The sequence below is a fragment of the Catharus ustulatus genome, chromosome 20 (genome assembly GCF_009819885.2).
Source record: "Catharus ustulatus isolate bCatUst1 chromosome 20, bCatUst1.pri.v2, whole genome shotgun sequence".
Classification (NCBI taxonomy): domain Eukaryota; kingdom Metazoa; phylum Chordata; class Aves; order Passeriformes; family Turdidae; genus Catharus; species Catharus ustulatus.
The window spans coordinates 11,031,169-11,045,723 of NC_046240.1; the positions used below are offsets into that span (position 1 = coordinate 11,031,169).

General features: G+C 66.4%; 3 protein-coding genes across 4 annotated transcripts; 2 read left to right on the plus strand and 1 right to left on the minus strand.

The window, feature by feature from the left end:
• Positions 1-21: 21 nt before the first annotated feature.
• LOC117005450 lies at positions 22-1,211 on the plus strand. Its single transcript, XM_033077067.2, has 3 exons — positions 22-607; positions 793-922; positions 1,010-1,211. Exons 1-3 carry the CDS (start codon positions 133-135, stop codon positions 1,209-1,211), a joined length of 807 nt encoding a protein of 268 aa, XP_032932958.1. The 5' UTR covers positions 22-132.
• Positions 1,212-1,655: 444 nt separating this feature from the next.
• Positions 1,656-9,188, plus strand: FAAP100 (FA core complex associated protein 100). Of its 2 annotated transcripts, XM_033077010.2 has the most exons (10): positions 1,656-1,698; positions 2,471-2,644; positions 3,259-3,377; positions 3,563-4,518; positions 5,065-5,215; positions 6,129-6,883; positions 7,160-7,296; positions 7,903-8,019; positions 8,347-8,433; positions 8,506-9,188. In XM_033077010.2, the coding sequence occupies exons 2-10, from the start codon at positions 2,480-2,482 to the stop codon at positions 8,638-8,640; spliced, it is 2,622 nt and encodes an 873-aa protein (XP_032932901.1). In that variant the 5' UTR covers positions 1,656-1,698; positions 2,471-2,479; the 3' UTR covers positions 8,641-9,188. The 2 variants fall into 2 exon arrangements, with proteins under 2 accessions (XP_032932901.1, XP_032932900.1); XM_033077009.2 differs by lacking the exon at positions 1,656-1,698 and having other exon boundaries at positions 2,343-2,644.
• Positions 9,189-9,629: 441 nt separating this feature from the next.
• Positions 9,630-12,493, minus strand: FSCN2 (fascin actin-bundling protein 2, retinal). The gene is made up of 5 exons (XM_033076884.1): positions 11,671-12,493; positions 10,361-10,517; positions 10,161-10,282; positions 9,925-10,092; positions 9,630-9,835 (listed from the first exon to the last, which is right to left on the minus strand). The coding sequence occupies exons 1-5, from the start codon at positions 12,491-12,493 to the stop codon at positions 9,630-9,632; spliced, it is 1,476 nt and encodes a 491-aa protein (XP_032932775.1).
• Positions 12,494-14,555: the final 2,062 nt, after the last annotated feature.

Sequence of the window (14,555 nt, forward strand, 5' to 3'; positions counted from 1 at the left end):
CCTGCACTCTGTCACCTTGTCCCGGGGTGCTGCACATTCCCAACGGGAATAGGGGAATGCTGCACCTCAGTGTGTGCCTCCTGCACTCCTTCACCCCAGGTGGGGCTGGGATACTCTGTGTTCCCAGTGGGAATGGGGGGACACTGTGCTTTGTCATCTGTGCCAGGATGGGACCAGGCTGCTCCATGTTCCATCTGGAACAGCGAGGACACAGCACCGAGCCTCCTGTGCTTTGTCACCTGCGCCCGGCCAGGGCTGGGATGCTCCACATTCCCACCAGGACTGTGTGTCCGGGCTCGTGTGCGCGGTCTGTTTGCAATCAGCTCCGGAGCCGCGTGCGGCCGGGCCCGGTGCCAGCCCCAGGCTGGAAAAGGGGGAGCGGGAGCGGCGGGAGCCAGAGCCGGGGAGCGCAGCCCGGAGAGCGGCTGCGGCTGCAGGAGCGGGGAGGTGGCAGCTGCCCAGCCTGGCCCTGGGGGACAGCACACCTTGGGGACACGGGGACACGGCCCTGCCATGGCCCGGCTGCTTCCCGTCCTGCTCCTCGTGGCTCTGAGCTGCGCAGCCAGGCCGGGCCGGCGGCCGGCGGCGTGGGACGATGGAGCAGATGGTAATTCCTAACCCTCAGCACCCCTTTCTGCTCGGGACCTCCTTCACACCGGGCTGTGGGCATGGAGAAGGGCCTGAGCGGGCAGCTGGCTGGGTGGGGAGTCCTGTCCAGGGCTGGTGGGGTCCCAGGTGAGGGGCTGGGTGAGGCTCCTGCTCCTGCTCGTGGTCCCAGCCCGGCCCCTCCAGCCCAGAGAGCCTCGGCGAGGGGCTGCGCCAACCTGACGCTGGTCCTGGACAATTGGAAATTCGCCATCACGTCCCAGCTGCGCAACCTGCTGATGTCGGACCACCACACCGTGCTGCCCGACTACGGCCGGTGAGGGGCTGGGGGTCCCTGAGGGGATATTTGGGGTCTCTCGGGGGATATTTGGGGGTCCCTGCCCTCACGCCGCTGCGCCCGCAGGATCCCGGCGCTGTCGGGAGCCCTGGACGAGCTGTACCGGGATTTCCGCGGCCTGAAGGAGCAGCTGGGCCGGCTCTCGGATCGCTTCGCCCACCTCGAAGCTTCCGTGGAGCAGCTGAGCCGGGCCCGGGGCGCTGCAGGCCCGCCGCGCCGGGGGGCGATGCCCCAGAGCCCCCGCAGGGCCCCCGGGACCCCGCAGTGAGCGGGGCGGGGGCGGCCGGGGGGCTCCGGGGGCACAGGGGCATCACTTTGGGGGGGTCTCAGAAAGACGGGGAGGGGTAGAGACATGGCTGGAGGAGGCTCAGCTTGGGGGGTGGAGGGACATCGCTTGTGGGGTTTGAAGCTGGGGGGCTCAGGGTCATCACTTGGGGGACTCAGCCAGAATTTTGGGGAGTCCATCCCCGCGGGTCAGGGTCAGCTCGGGGGGGCTCTGCCCCTCTGGAGCATCGCACCCGGCCCCTCTCTCTATCAATAAAGCCGCTGCCGCCAGCACCGCCTCGCTCCTTTCTCAGCCGTGCCGGGATAGGGGGGGGTCACTTTCGGGGCGGGGGTTCCTCCCCTCCCGGTACCGAGCCCCGGGAGCCGCCCCCCCGCCTTGCGCCGCTTTACGGCCTGTCGTAAACTCCCCCCCGCCCATTGCGGCGGCCGCCGCGCAGCCGTAAAGCGGAGCCGCCCGCGCCCCCCGCCCGGTACCCGCGGCCCCTCCGGGAGGGATTTGGGGGGGGGCGGGATGGGGGGGATGAGGGTTGGGGTGGGGGGCTGTGGGCTGGGTGGGGATGGGTCTGGGGTGGGGGACTGCCGGTGGAGTTGGGCTTGGGGGGGCTTGGGGGTCCCAGTCGGGGAAGGGGGGCTGTGGGACAGGGACCTGGGGTACAAGGGCTGTGATGCTGGGGGCTCTGGGGTGGGTCTGGAGGGTCTGGGGTACAAGGATTGTGATGTGGGGGGCTCTGGGGTGGGTCTGGAGGGTCTGGGGTACAAGGATTGTGATGTGGGGGGCTCTGGGGTGGGTCTGGAGGGTCTGGGGTACAAGGATTGTGATGTAGGGGGCTCTGGGGTGGGTCTGGAGAGCCTGGGGTACAAGGGCTGTGATGTGGGGAGTGTGGAGTGGGTCTGGAGGGTCTGGGGTACAAGATCTGTGATGTGGGGGGCTCTGGGGTGGGTCTGGGGTACAAGATCTGTGATGTGGGGGAGTCTGGGGGCTGTGGAGATCGCAATGAAGAGGCTGAGGTTGATGCTTGGGAAGGGGCTGTTTGTGGGGCTGGACCTGAGGGTCTCATTCAGGGGGGAAAGAGGCTGTGGGGCTCAGGGGTGGGGGGACTGTAGGTCCAGATGGGCTGGGGGGCTCCAAGAGGGGCACGGGGGTCTGCAGGGCTGTGTCACTGCACGCTGCCCACAGCTTGGGGCTCTGAGCTCAGCCCCTCACACCCTCGGTGTCCCCCCGCCCCCTCCCCACATCCCCAGGCCGGCACCATGGCACAGGTGGGGCACAGGGTGGATTACCTGGCCGGATTCTGCTGCCCGGTGGGGGGGCTGGTGGCGGGCAAGCCGCGGGTGCTGTGCCACGAGAACGAGATCTACCTCTCCAACGGCACCGAGTTCGTCTACGTGTATGACCAGGAGGGCAAAGTGCTCAAGGTGAGGGGCTTGGCGGGCTGGGGGTTCACCCTGTGTCCCCCATCCCATGGGGACAACCCCCAGTCACGTCCCCACTCCCTATGCCTGGATTCTCTCTGTCAGGATCCAACAAACAAGCCCTACAAGCAGCACCCTTTGTTTTGGGGGTGCTGCCAGCTGGCCCCTCTCCCAATCCTGTAGGACACCCCACATTGGATCAGACTCCACAGGCTCATTCCCCCCAGCACAGAGGCTTCTCCCCCCAGACCTGGTGGCTGTCCCTGCTGTCACAGCACCCTGACTGACACGCTGCTGCCTTTGTTAATTTGTTCTGATTATCATTTCTAAGAAATCCACCGCTGTAAGAGCGGGATCTGCCTCCCACACTGCTCTCCCGCTCGGCAAAGTAGAGCACGTACCCTGCTCCCTGTTTTCCTTCCCCTCAGGGAGCGGGAATGACAGGCTGCCTCAGCCCCTCTCCCACCCCCTGCCCAGGAACACCCAGCTGGGTGCTGCCCAGGGATCTGTTTGTCCCTGGAAATCGCTTTGGATCCCCCTCCGCAGGGAGCCACCTTGTCCCTACCGCCCCTCCGGTTGCCATGGGAGGTGACATTTGCTTCTGTCCCCGCTGCCAGGCTGTGTTCCGCTGCCCTGACCAGGTGTGGCACGTGGAGCTGCTGCCCCAGCCTCGGCAGCTCTACATCCTGTGCGCCCACAGCGGGATCTACTGCGTGTCCCTGGAGCAGCAGAGCAGGTGAGCCTGGGCTCCCAGGGCTGCCCTTCCTGCCATGGGAAGCGTGAGGCTCTGGATCCCTCTCTGCTGATGCTAAAAGCTCTCCTGCAAGAGTTCATTTCCCAGGGCCAGGCAAAGAGGCGGCCAAGAGACACGCTGGCTTCTCCCCATGGCTTGGCTCAGAGCTCTTCCCCGTTTTCCCAAAGGTTAATGGAGCAGACGGACGGCGACGGCCAAGAAAGCAACGGCCCTTCCGGCGTCTTCCCGGTGGAAGCGGACTCCTGCATCTTCCCCGACGCCAGCCTGAGCATGTTCACCCTGCTCAGCACCTTCGTCATCACGCTGGCCCAGGACGAGGGCAAGTGGTGGATGCGGCTGCATGAGCTGCCGCGCCCGGAGCAGGACGGGCCCCCGTACCGGCAGGTCAGCCAGGTGGAATTCTGCCCCGGATCCCCGCCTGGGGACACGGGGGACGCGCCACCCTCCTGCTTCCTGCCCGTGCTGTGCTGCGCGGCCGCGCCCGGCACGCAGGGGCTGTGGTGCTCGGGGGGCTTCGTGCTGGAGGAGCCCCTCTTCAGCCTCCTCTTCGGCATCGACGCGGCCATGCTGGAGTCGCCCATGATCCTGTGCGGCTTCCCGGACGGGCAGCTCTGCTCCGTGCCCCTCAAAGCCCTGAGCTCCTCGCCCGCCGCCGACGGCTGCCGCGACGTGTCCACGCCGGCGCCGCCCGTGAAGATCCTGCACCACCTGGAGGAGCCCATCGTGTTCATCGGGGCGCTGCGCACCGAGCGGCGCGCGGCCGACGACGACGCCGAGGACGAGCCGCCCGCGGGCGAGCCCGGCTGTGACTGCGTGGTGGCCGTGGGCCACTACGGGAAGATGGTGGCCATGAAGGCGGATCAGAGGGAGGAGGCCACGGTGCCGGAGCTCAGGGAGTATTACCTGCGAGGGCCCATCCTGTGCGCGGCCTGCGGCAGCGGCTCCCGCATGTACTACAGCACCCACTCGGACATCTCCGCCGTCGACCTGGACTGGGCGGGCGACTCCTCGGACCCCGAGGACACAGAGAGTGGCTCTGGCGTGCTGCCCCCCGTGCTGTCCCCAGCCAGCCTGAGTATCTGTAGCGTCGTGGCTCTTTCCTTGTCCTCTCGGGCCTCGGAAGGTACTGGGGGCAGCGGGGTGGGATCCCACCTCTCCTCCGTCTGCAGCTCTGTGTGGGCTGGGTGGGGCTCTGTCTTTCATCCTTGTTGGCTCCCCTTGGTTTCCTAAGTCATTCCTGTCCATTGTGATTCCTGCTCTTCCTTGCCCATTCCCAGTCCCTCAGTTTGGCACTGCAGGAACTGGCCAGACCTTGCAACCATGGGCTCCCTGCACGGGGCAGCCTGGGACAGCCCCATGCCAGCTCAGATGTGGCTCCCTCCAAAAAGGGGGTGTTCGACATGCCTGTGGACTGGCTGCCTGCAGAACTGTGTGTGCTACCAGCCAGCCCCTGTGTGACAGCTGGCTGCTGCTGGCCTTGGCTGGGGAGTGGCAGGCACAGGGTGGTGTCCCCTCTTGGGGTCTGTGTATGTGAGCAGGGTGTGCTGTGGTGTTCCATGTCTGTCCCCATCATACCCCACTGCCACCTGCTCCCTGTCCCCCCACCTCAGCCATCCAGGAAGCCCCTGCTCCCTTCCTGGCCCCTGACCTGCCCTGTCTGTGCCCACAGGGGAGTCAGAGCTGTTGGCCCTGTCGGCCAAGGGCCGCCTCGTGTCCTGTGGCCTGTGCAGCCCCGAGGAGCCGGACGTGGAGCTGACCCCTGCTGAGATCGGCCGGAGGATCAAGGAGCTGCTGTCAGGGATAGGGGACACCTCAGAGAGGTAAGGGTGGCACCAAACTGGGGGTTGTGCACGTCATTGCCAGTAATTAATTATGGAACCACAGAATGGTTTGGGTATGAGAGACCTTACAGCTCATCCCATTCCATCCCCTGCCATGGCAGGGACACCTTCCACTATCCCAGGCTGCTCCAGCCCCATCCAGCCTGGCCTGGGACAGTTCCAGGGATCCAGGGCAGCCACAGCTTCTCTGTGCCAGGGCCTGCCCACCCTCACAGAGAACAATTCCTTCCCAATATCCCATCTAACCCTGCCCTCTGGCAGCAGGAAGCCATTCCTTTTATCCTTCACTCCATGCCTTTGTCCAAAGTACCTCTCCAGCTCCCTTGGAGCCCTTTTAGGCACTGAAAGGGGCCCTAATGTTTCCCTGGAGCCTTCTTTTATCCAGGCTGAACACCCCCATCTCTCCTCGAGCTTTTCTTTTGGAAAACTGCTCCAGCATTTACCTTTCCTGGCTGGGAAGCCCCCCCAACCTCGATAATATAAAAGCAGTGTTTGAGGGCAGCCCCCTCGCATGGCACAGCCACCCCCAGCGCTGTGGGCGGGCTGGCAGCGGCAGCCATGGCAGCAGAAGGTGGCACAGGCAGGGTGCCAGGCGCCTGCCACGCGTGCCAAGCCGGCAGTAACAGGCAGGGCAGGCACATGCCTCCATCCTGCATGGCTGGCTGTGTGTGGGGAGGGGCTGTGGGTGAGCCCCCCCTCCATCCACAGGGGGATTCCTGAGGCCTGGAGCCACTCCACAGGGTCAGCTCTGGTGGGAACGTGGATCTGTGGCTGCCATGGCAGAGAAGCTGGGGTTTCTTGTGGGATCATGCCAGGAGCAGCTCAGCTCGGCAGCACAGCGCCATCCTCACGTCCCTCCCGTTGTTTCATGGCTGTCACATTGTCCTTGCAGAGTGTCCTTCCTGAAGAAGGCTGTGGACCAGAGGAACCGAGCCCTGGCCAGCCTGAACCAGGTGATGAACGTGAGCGCGGCGCTGCTCTCCAGCCACGAGGGCCACAAGCCCATCGCCTGCACCGTCACTGCCAACTGGAGCTGCCTCCTGCTCCAGGACACCGTCACCATCTCCTGCTTGCTGGAAAACTGCAGCGAGTACAGCCTGGAGGAGGGCTGGACCCTCTGTGTCCAGCTCCTGACCAGCCCCTGTGCCTTAGAGGAGGAATCCATGGATTCGGCCACCACCTTCACCTTCCCCATTGACCAGCTGCTCCCTGGGAACAAGCGGGAGCTGACGCTGCCCCTCGGCCCTGCTGCGGACACCAAGCTGGACCTGCCTCTGACCATCTCCTGTGCCCTCTACTACAGTTTGAGGGATATTTTGGGCAGTGGCTCCGACTCCTCCGAGGACCTGGATGATTTCCTGCCCGACGACTCGCCCCTGCTGTCCCCGGACAGAGAGGGGATCTGCCTGCCCCTCAGCCAATGCACCATTGACATGCTCCAGTGCCTCCGTTTCGGGAGCAGCCCCCCCGGGCCCGACGCCCCTCCTGCCCCCTCAGACCCTGTGGAGACCTTCCTCAAAGTGTCCCAGGAACAGACTGAACCCGAGGAGGGGAAAACCCCAGGAGAGGAGAACCTGCCCCCCTCGGCAGCATCCATCCGGGTGTCCTCGGAGCTGCTGAAAAATGCTCTCAAAACCTCGGAAACAGGTGAGTCCCTGGAGAGGAGCATCCCAGGAATGACAGAGGCATCCAGGTACAGGGGTGCTGGCAGGGTGGCACTGTCACAGCCCTTCCCTTGGGCAAGGAGGGCTGTGTGACCCCACTGCCCCCACCACAGCCTTGGCACACGTGGCAGTGACATGACTGAGCTCAGCGTGTCCCAGCAGAGCTGGTCCAGCCCGTGCTACCCCTGCCCCTTCAAGGGCTGCCTCAGGCATGTGCTGACAGCAGTGTCACATCTCTGCTCTGTCCTTTGGTCCCCAGATGTCCCACTTTGCTGTGCCACCCTGCGCTGGCTGCTGGCTGAGAACCCCGGGGCCGAGGCACTGAGCAGCACGGAGGTGGCATCAGTGTGTGGCACGGCACCCGACGGTGGCCACGTCCAGCTGCTCGTCAGAGAGGCAAGGAATGGGTTAGCCCTGAGCCAAGGAATGGGTCAGCCTGCAGGGAAACTCCCTGTCCCACAAAGCCAGCTCCTTCCTGGTGCCAGGGAGATGAGTGGGTGCATGGCCACACCATTCTGACCCCTCTCCTGTGGGGCTGAGGTTCTGGTGCTGGGCTGGACAGGCACCATTCCCAGTCCATTCTCCCAACCCTGGGCTTCCCAAAAGCTGTGGTCGTTTCCCTCCCTCTCCAGTTCCTCCCATTTTTTTGGTTCTAGAAAACACACTTGGATTTGGGTTGTAAATCCACCCCATGCAAAATTCCCCTCTAAAGGCACAGGGAAAAAAGGGATTTCTGCCCAGCTCTCCTGCCTGATCCCACCTGAGGGGCCCCCAGATACCTAGCACAGGTGGATTTGCACTTGAGAGCTCAGATGTCCCCAGGGTGATGAGTGACAGTGTTAATTCTGCCAGGGCTCACCTGGTAGCACCAGACTGGGGGAAACTGCTCCTGGGAGGGTTTGGGGGTGTGTGGAGCCTTCTGGGGAACCCAGTGCCCATGGGGAGGGTCCTGGCCCCCCACTGCCCAGCGAGGGTGGCAGTGACACTGCTCTCACTGTCCAGGTGGCCATGAATGACCTGAGCCCTGCAGGTCCCATCCAGGCTGTGGAGATCCTGATGGAGAGCCCGTCCCTGGCCCACATGTGCAGGACACACCACGCCATCATCCGGCGCATACAGGTACACCCCTGGGGGCAGGGGGGACCCCAAGTGACCCCAAACCCCCTGGAATGGAGCCTGGGGGGCCATGGGGGGCATTTCTGTGGCACCACGGTGTGACAGACCAGCACCACTGGAGCTGGGAGTCCCCAGTCTTTGGGGTCCTGGGTTTGGAGCTTGGGCTGCCCTGAGGCTGGGGCTCCCCAGGGCTCAGACTCCCTGAGATTGGGAATTCCCAAGGTTGGAGCTCTCAGGATTTGGGGGCTGCTGGAGCTGTGACTCCCAGAGCTGGGGGTCCCTGGGGCTGGGTGCTGCCAGCTCCCCCTGCACCCTCCGTCCCTCGCACAGGCGCTGGTGCTGGAGCAGGCGGCGCAGGGCTCGGGACCCCCCGACCTCCGCATGCAGTACCTGCGTCAGATCCAGGCCAACCACGAGGTGAGCCCCCCGTCCCCTCCCGTGCGAGCCCCCACCCCATCCCGGCCCTCACCCCCCGACCCCCTCCCGCAGATGCTGCTGAAGGAGGCGCAGACCCTCCGGGACCAGCCGCCCCTGGGCGAGGAGGGGGCCGAGGGCTCTGCCACGGCCGAGAAGCTCCTGAACATCTACCGGCAGCTGCGGAACCCCAGCCTGGTCCTGCTGTGAGCGGGGGGCGGCCAGCCCGCCCCAAACCCCGCCGGCCGGGGTGGGGGCCCACGGGAGAGCCCCCCACCCCAACCCCGCCAGAGCAGGAGCGGGGCCGGCCGCGGTCTGGGCGGGGGGTGTGTCTGTGCGTGTTTCGTGGTCGTGTTGTCGGCAGCACCGGGAGGGTCTCGGGGCTCCGGTGGCGGAGCGGGGGCTCCTGGGCTGGCCCAGCCCTGTCCCGCCGCCCCCCAGCCCGGCCAGGCCGGGGCAGCCCCCCGGGGCCGCGCTGTCTTGTGGATCCGTGGTAGTGTAGTGGCCGTGCCGAGCCGAGCCGGGCCGGCCGCGGGCTGAGCCCCCCGAGCCGCCTTCAGGATCAGGACAAACAGGGTGCTGTGCCCGGGGGAGCCCCGTTTTCTGCTGGGCAGGGGAGGGGGTCTCCGCTCCCCCGTTGTTTCTATAAATGATCTCGTATCTCCATGATGGTGCGGCGTGGTCCGGCCTCGGCCCTTCCCGCACCTCTCCACTGTCTGTAACTCTGTCGTCTGCCATGAAAACGATCCTGTTGCTCACCTCGTGCCTGGCTCTGTTCCTTTCCATCCTCCCGAAGGGTCCTGACAGCTCTCGGGGGTCAGGAAGTTCCACTGCCACCCCCCTGCACCCCCAGCCTGGCAGAGGAGCCAGGGGCTCCCCAAACCCCTCGGGCTCCTGCCAGCAGTGGCTTTGCTTTGCTGACCCCCTCCTCATCCCGTGTGGCACCCCTGGGGTCCCTGCATCCCCCCGACCCCCGGATCAGCCCTTTCCATGGGGTCTGGGCGCTCCTGGGAGGGAAACACGGCTGGATCTCGGTGTGAAGGAGGACACGGCGCTGCCCCAGTGCGATCCAGGTGACTTTAATGCCATGAGCGGCGGGGTCACAGCTGCCACGGATGGTGCCACCACTGCCACCACCACGCTTTGCCAGGGACAGGGGGTGCCCGTGGGCGGCGGTGGCCGCAGGGGGGGCTCTGGGGTCAGTACTCCCAGAGCGTGGCCCGCAGCACGGACTCGCTGTCGGCACGCAGGGTCCCCGCAGGGTCCCCGCGCAGGTACCGCCCGTTCTTCCCTTTGATGGCCACACGGCCCCGCTCCCGGAACTCGAAGAAGAAATCCTCGGAGAGGTCCCCGTCGCTGCACACCGAGCCGCTGCTCGCCACGTACCAGTACTTGCCCCCCTGTCCTGCAGGGAGCCCCGGGGGAGGGGGTGTCAGTGCAGGCTGGACAGACCCCCAGGGCCACCCCAGCCCACCCCACAGCCCCCCTGCCCACCTTGGATCTGGTAGGCGCCGTCGCTGAAGGTGATGTGGAAGACGTCGTAGACGGAGCGGTTGGAGTCGAGCAGGTTGGAGCCGCGGTGGTAGCAGACGAAGCCGTGCTCCCCCCGCAGCACCAGCATCGGGCGGTTGATCAGCTTCAGAGTGAACTCCTCATCCTCCCCTGCACAGCACCCAGCCCTCAGCATCCCAGGGACCCCCCCTGTGCTCCCGGTCCCCCCCAGAACTTACCCACGGTGTCGCTGACGGCCGCCAGCTGCCCGTTCCTCTTGGTGCAGACGTAGCGGCCGTTGCTGGCGCGCAGGGCCACGCGCCGCCCGCGCCACTCGATGTCAAACATGGTGTTGGCAGCGCTGGGGACAGAGGGACAGTGTGAATTGGGGGTGCCTGTGCCAAACCATCTCTCCACCCCACCCTGCAGCCTCGCTCACATTTCGGTGGCCACGGCCTGGATGCCCCCGTGGGCCACCAGGGTCCAGTAGCTGCCGGTGTTGGTGTGGAGGCTGCACTTGTTGGTGTCGCGGTCGATCTGCAGCTGGAAGGTCTCGTGGTTCAGCTCCTCGTCCTGGTTTGCTGAGACATTCACACCTGGGGGGAGAGTGGGTGTTGGTGCTGGTCCTGCTCTGGATGTGAGCACTGGTCACACTCCAGCCATCAGCATCGCTCCTGCTCCGGCCACTGGCACTGGTCCTGTCGTGGCCCTGGGCAGCAGTCTCAGTCTGGCCATGGTCACCGATCCCACGTTGGCACTAGTCCTACTCTAGTTGTCATTGGTGACCCTGCTCTGGCCATTGTCACCAATCCCAACCCAGCCACAGGCACTGGTCCCACTCCAGCCATTGTCACCAGTCCCACTCAGGCCATCAGGACCAATTCCAGTCCAGCTATTGTCACTGTCCCATTCCAGCCACTGGCACCCATCCTACTCCAGCCATGGGTATCGGTTCCACTCTGTTGGCTACTGTCACCAAAGCCACTCTGTCCATGGTCACTGATCCTGCTGTGGCCATTGGCACCGATCCTGCTGTGGCCATCAGGACCAATCCCATTCCAGCCATTGTCCCACTGCTGCCCCACGGCCACCCTCCCCCTCCCCCGCAAGTCCTCCTGCGAACAATTGTGCTAATTGGGCTGGTTAATCAGCTTGTCACCGCCGTGTCCATCTGGTCACAAATCCCTATTTATAGCTGGTCCCCCCCCTCACCCAGCACTAAGCTGCTTGGCGCAGGGGTGGCACCATCCCCGGGGGGCACCTGGGGGCGAGTGGGGTCCCTTGGGTCTCAGACAAGGGGTTCTGCTCACCTGTGGTCGTATCCTCTGGCTCTGCACACGTGTGTGCACGCAGGGCACTGTGTGTGGTGTGCACGGGCAAAGGTGTGACCCTGTGGGTGCTGCACAGAGCGCTGCACACCTGTGTGTGTGTGTGTGTGTGTGCACGTACACACCTGTGCACACCCACAGCCCTGCACGTGTTCACACCCACAGCCCTGTGCACGCCCACGCAGCCCTGCACTGCACACACGTGTGTACACACACACCCACGCCTTCCCCCCGCAGCCCTGCCCATCGCTGACCTCAGCCCCTCCTCAGGACCCCCAGGGTCCCTCTCCAGCAGCCTTGTCCCCAGGATGTGGCTGTAGGATCCCCCCCAGATAGGCTCAGCGCTGTGGGGTTGTTACTGTGGGGTCTCTCCCAGGATTGGGGTCTCTGTGACCGGGCAGGGGGTGTGGGGAGCTCTTACCCTGCCGGATGGAGACGTATCTGCCGTTGGCCGCCGTGAACACCACCTGGGGGTGACTCTCCTCCAGGTCAAAGAGTTCATCTTTGCCCGGCTTGGAGCTGCGGCCGGATTTGAGGGTGCCGGTGGGTCCGGTGGGCGCCAGGTATTTCCCGTCGCAGTCCTTGAACGCCAACTTGCCGGCCTTGAACTCGAGGGTGTAACCAGTGCCGGCACCGGGCTCGGGCACCAGGGTGCCATCGCAGCGCAGGTAGCGCTCGTCGGCCGTGCGCAGGCTGTACTTCTTGTCCTGGAAGCAGAGCGTGATGAGCGCGTCCACCCCCCAGGGCAGGTTGCTGTCGGTGGCGATCTCGTCCTCGTGGGCGCTCAGGTGGGCGTAGCGGCGGCGGCTGACGCTCAGCAGGTTGGCCTGGGGGTGCATGGCCAGGTGCACGGTCCAGAGCTCGCCCTCCGTCACGCTGGGGGCGAAGCAGGACAGGCGATCCTCGCGGCCGCCGAAGAAGCGCCGGTGCGGGGCCGACTGCAGCGCCCAGCGCCCGTCCGACTGCGTGATGATGCTGAAGCCTTCATCCCGGCCCGGCTGCTCCGCCTCGCAGCGCACCTTCCCGTCCTTGTCGGCGCCCAGGTACCGGCCCAGGTGGCTCTTGAGGAAGACGATGGAGCTGTCGGCTTCATCCTGCTCCAGCGTCCAGATCTGCTTGCGCTTGAGGCTGGGCGCCGAGGCGTTCACCTTGTAGCCGAAGCTCTCCGCCGTCAGGTACCGGCTCTCGCAGTTGATCAACCCGAACTGGATCTTCAGCACCTGGTGGATCCCATTCGTTGGCATCTTCCGCCGAGGCGGGGCGGCCCCCGGGGGCCGGCGGGGGCTCCCCGGCGCTGCCGAGCCCGGGCGTCGCGGCGGGGCCGGACGGAGCGCCCGCGGCGGGGGCGGCTGCGCTGCCCCGGACCCACGGAGCGGGACGAGGGCCCGTGGGGGTCCGAGCCGTTCGGTTACCCGCAGGTGGGATTAGAGACCGGCCGGCTTGCGATGGGCACCGGGGGCGCCCGGGCGAGGGGGCACCGCGGCAGCCCCCGGCCACGCCACCGTCCCTCGCCGCGGCCCCGTCCGGCTGTGGCGGAGCCGCGGGTGGAAAACTTGGGTGGGAACCCGATCCGGGCCGGCGTATCCGTTCCGATCCCGGCGGGTTAAGGTTACCGGCCCCTCTGATTCAGCAGCGGGTCACCTCCAGCCGCGCCGCCTCCCGGCCAGCCCCTAAGCGCCTTTTCCAATTAGCCAGGCATTTTGATTAGTGTAAACCTTTTATCCTGCTTTGGGGCCCTTGGCCTCCATCTGTCCTGTGGCCCCAAATCCCTCCTGCAGCTGTGGATCGGGGTCACGGACACCCCCAAGCCCCCGAAGCCAACCCCCGGGCGTGGAGTCCTTCGGGGCTGAGCCCGCCTGGAACTCACGGCAGGGATGAGGGTCCGGCCCCTTGGCGGGGGACAGGAGAGGATGGGGACATGGGGAACAGGAGGGGACAGCGCTGTAGGGGACAGTCCCCACTCCAACCCCAGCCCTGCTGGGACCCCCAGGCGGGGCAGGCACAGCCACAGGGACCTCCGGCCTCGCACACCTGGGGACAGGCGGGGACGGGCTCTACCATCCCCTGGGCCCCCCGAAGTGCCCCGATCCCCCGTGCCAGGGTCCAACCGTGCCGTGGCGATGCCGCACCGGCTCCCGCCGCCGTCCCCCCGGCCCTGCGGCTCCGGTGTCATCCCGGTGCCCGGTTATTGTTCCCGCAAACAGCCCCAGCTTTGGTTGCTCATGACTTTTTCATGCCGGGCTGGCTCTGCCCGCGCCGGGGGGTGCCGAGGCCCCCCGAGCCGCGACACCCGAGCCGCGCCCGCCCGGCCGCTGTAACTGACCCCCGAAACGGAGCCGGCTCGGCTTTCGGGCCGCTCCGCGGGGGGAATAAGTGGGTCAGGGTCTTGGGGGGCTCGGGGGGGGCCGTGGGTGGCAGGGGGGCCGCGTGGCTCTCGGTGGGTGCCCGTCGGCACCTGCCCGGCAGCGCAGTCGGGAGCGGCTTTTATACATCCCGGCCCCCCCCGCACCCCCGGCGGGTCAGGTTCCCCTCGGGGGGGGGCTCTGGGCGCTGTCCCACAGGTACGGCGTGTCCCTGTGTCCCCCTGGCTTGGGGACAGCCAGACCCCTCCGCACTGAGGGCTGCTGAGACCGGACATGCTCATGACAGCCCCTCCGGCCGGGGCATCGCAGGGGGCTGGGGTGGGCGACAGACACCCCGATTTCCATCCAAAACCCTTCCCAGGGGGAAAATGAGGGTGCTGGGCTGCCGGGGGGGTTCCCCAGTCCACAGCACTGGTGCGGGGCTGGCAGAGGGGGTCAGGAACGGTCTTGGGATGGGGGTCGGGGTCAGGAGGGGGGCTGGGTGTGCTGGGTGGTGGGAGCCCCTCCTGGTTTCCATCCAGGGAGGGATATGGGGCTCTTGCGCCACCCGGGGGTCCCAGTCCCTGGTCGGGCGCTGGCAGAGGGATGGGGGGGGCCTCAACCGCGCCCCAGCTGCTTGGGGATGTCAGGGCAGGGTCTCGGGGGGTCCGCTGGGGGATCAGGAGGGGGATCGGGGAGCTGGGAGGTGGGACCGCCCCTCATCACCGCCCCTCATCACCGCCCCATCACTCCTCCCCTGCGCACGGGCAGCGGGAACTGACGGACGGAGGGACGGACGGACGGACGGACACCGGGCGGCGGGGCGGGGCGGGGGTGGTGCCTTCCTCCTCCTCTTCCTCCTCCTCCTCCTCTTCCTCCTCCTCTTCCTCCCGCCCCTGCCCCTCCCTGCCCAGCCCTGCCCGCCCTGAGTCACGGGTGGGAGCGGCCCACGCGAGGCGGCCCC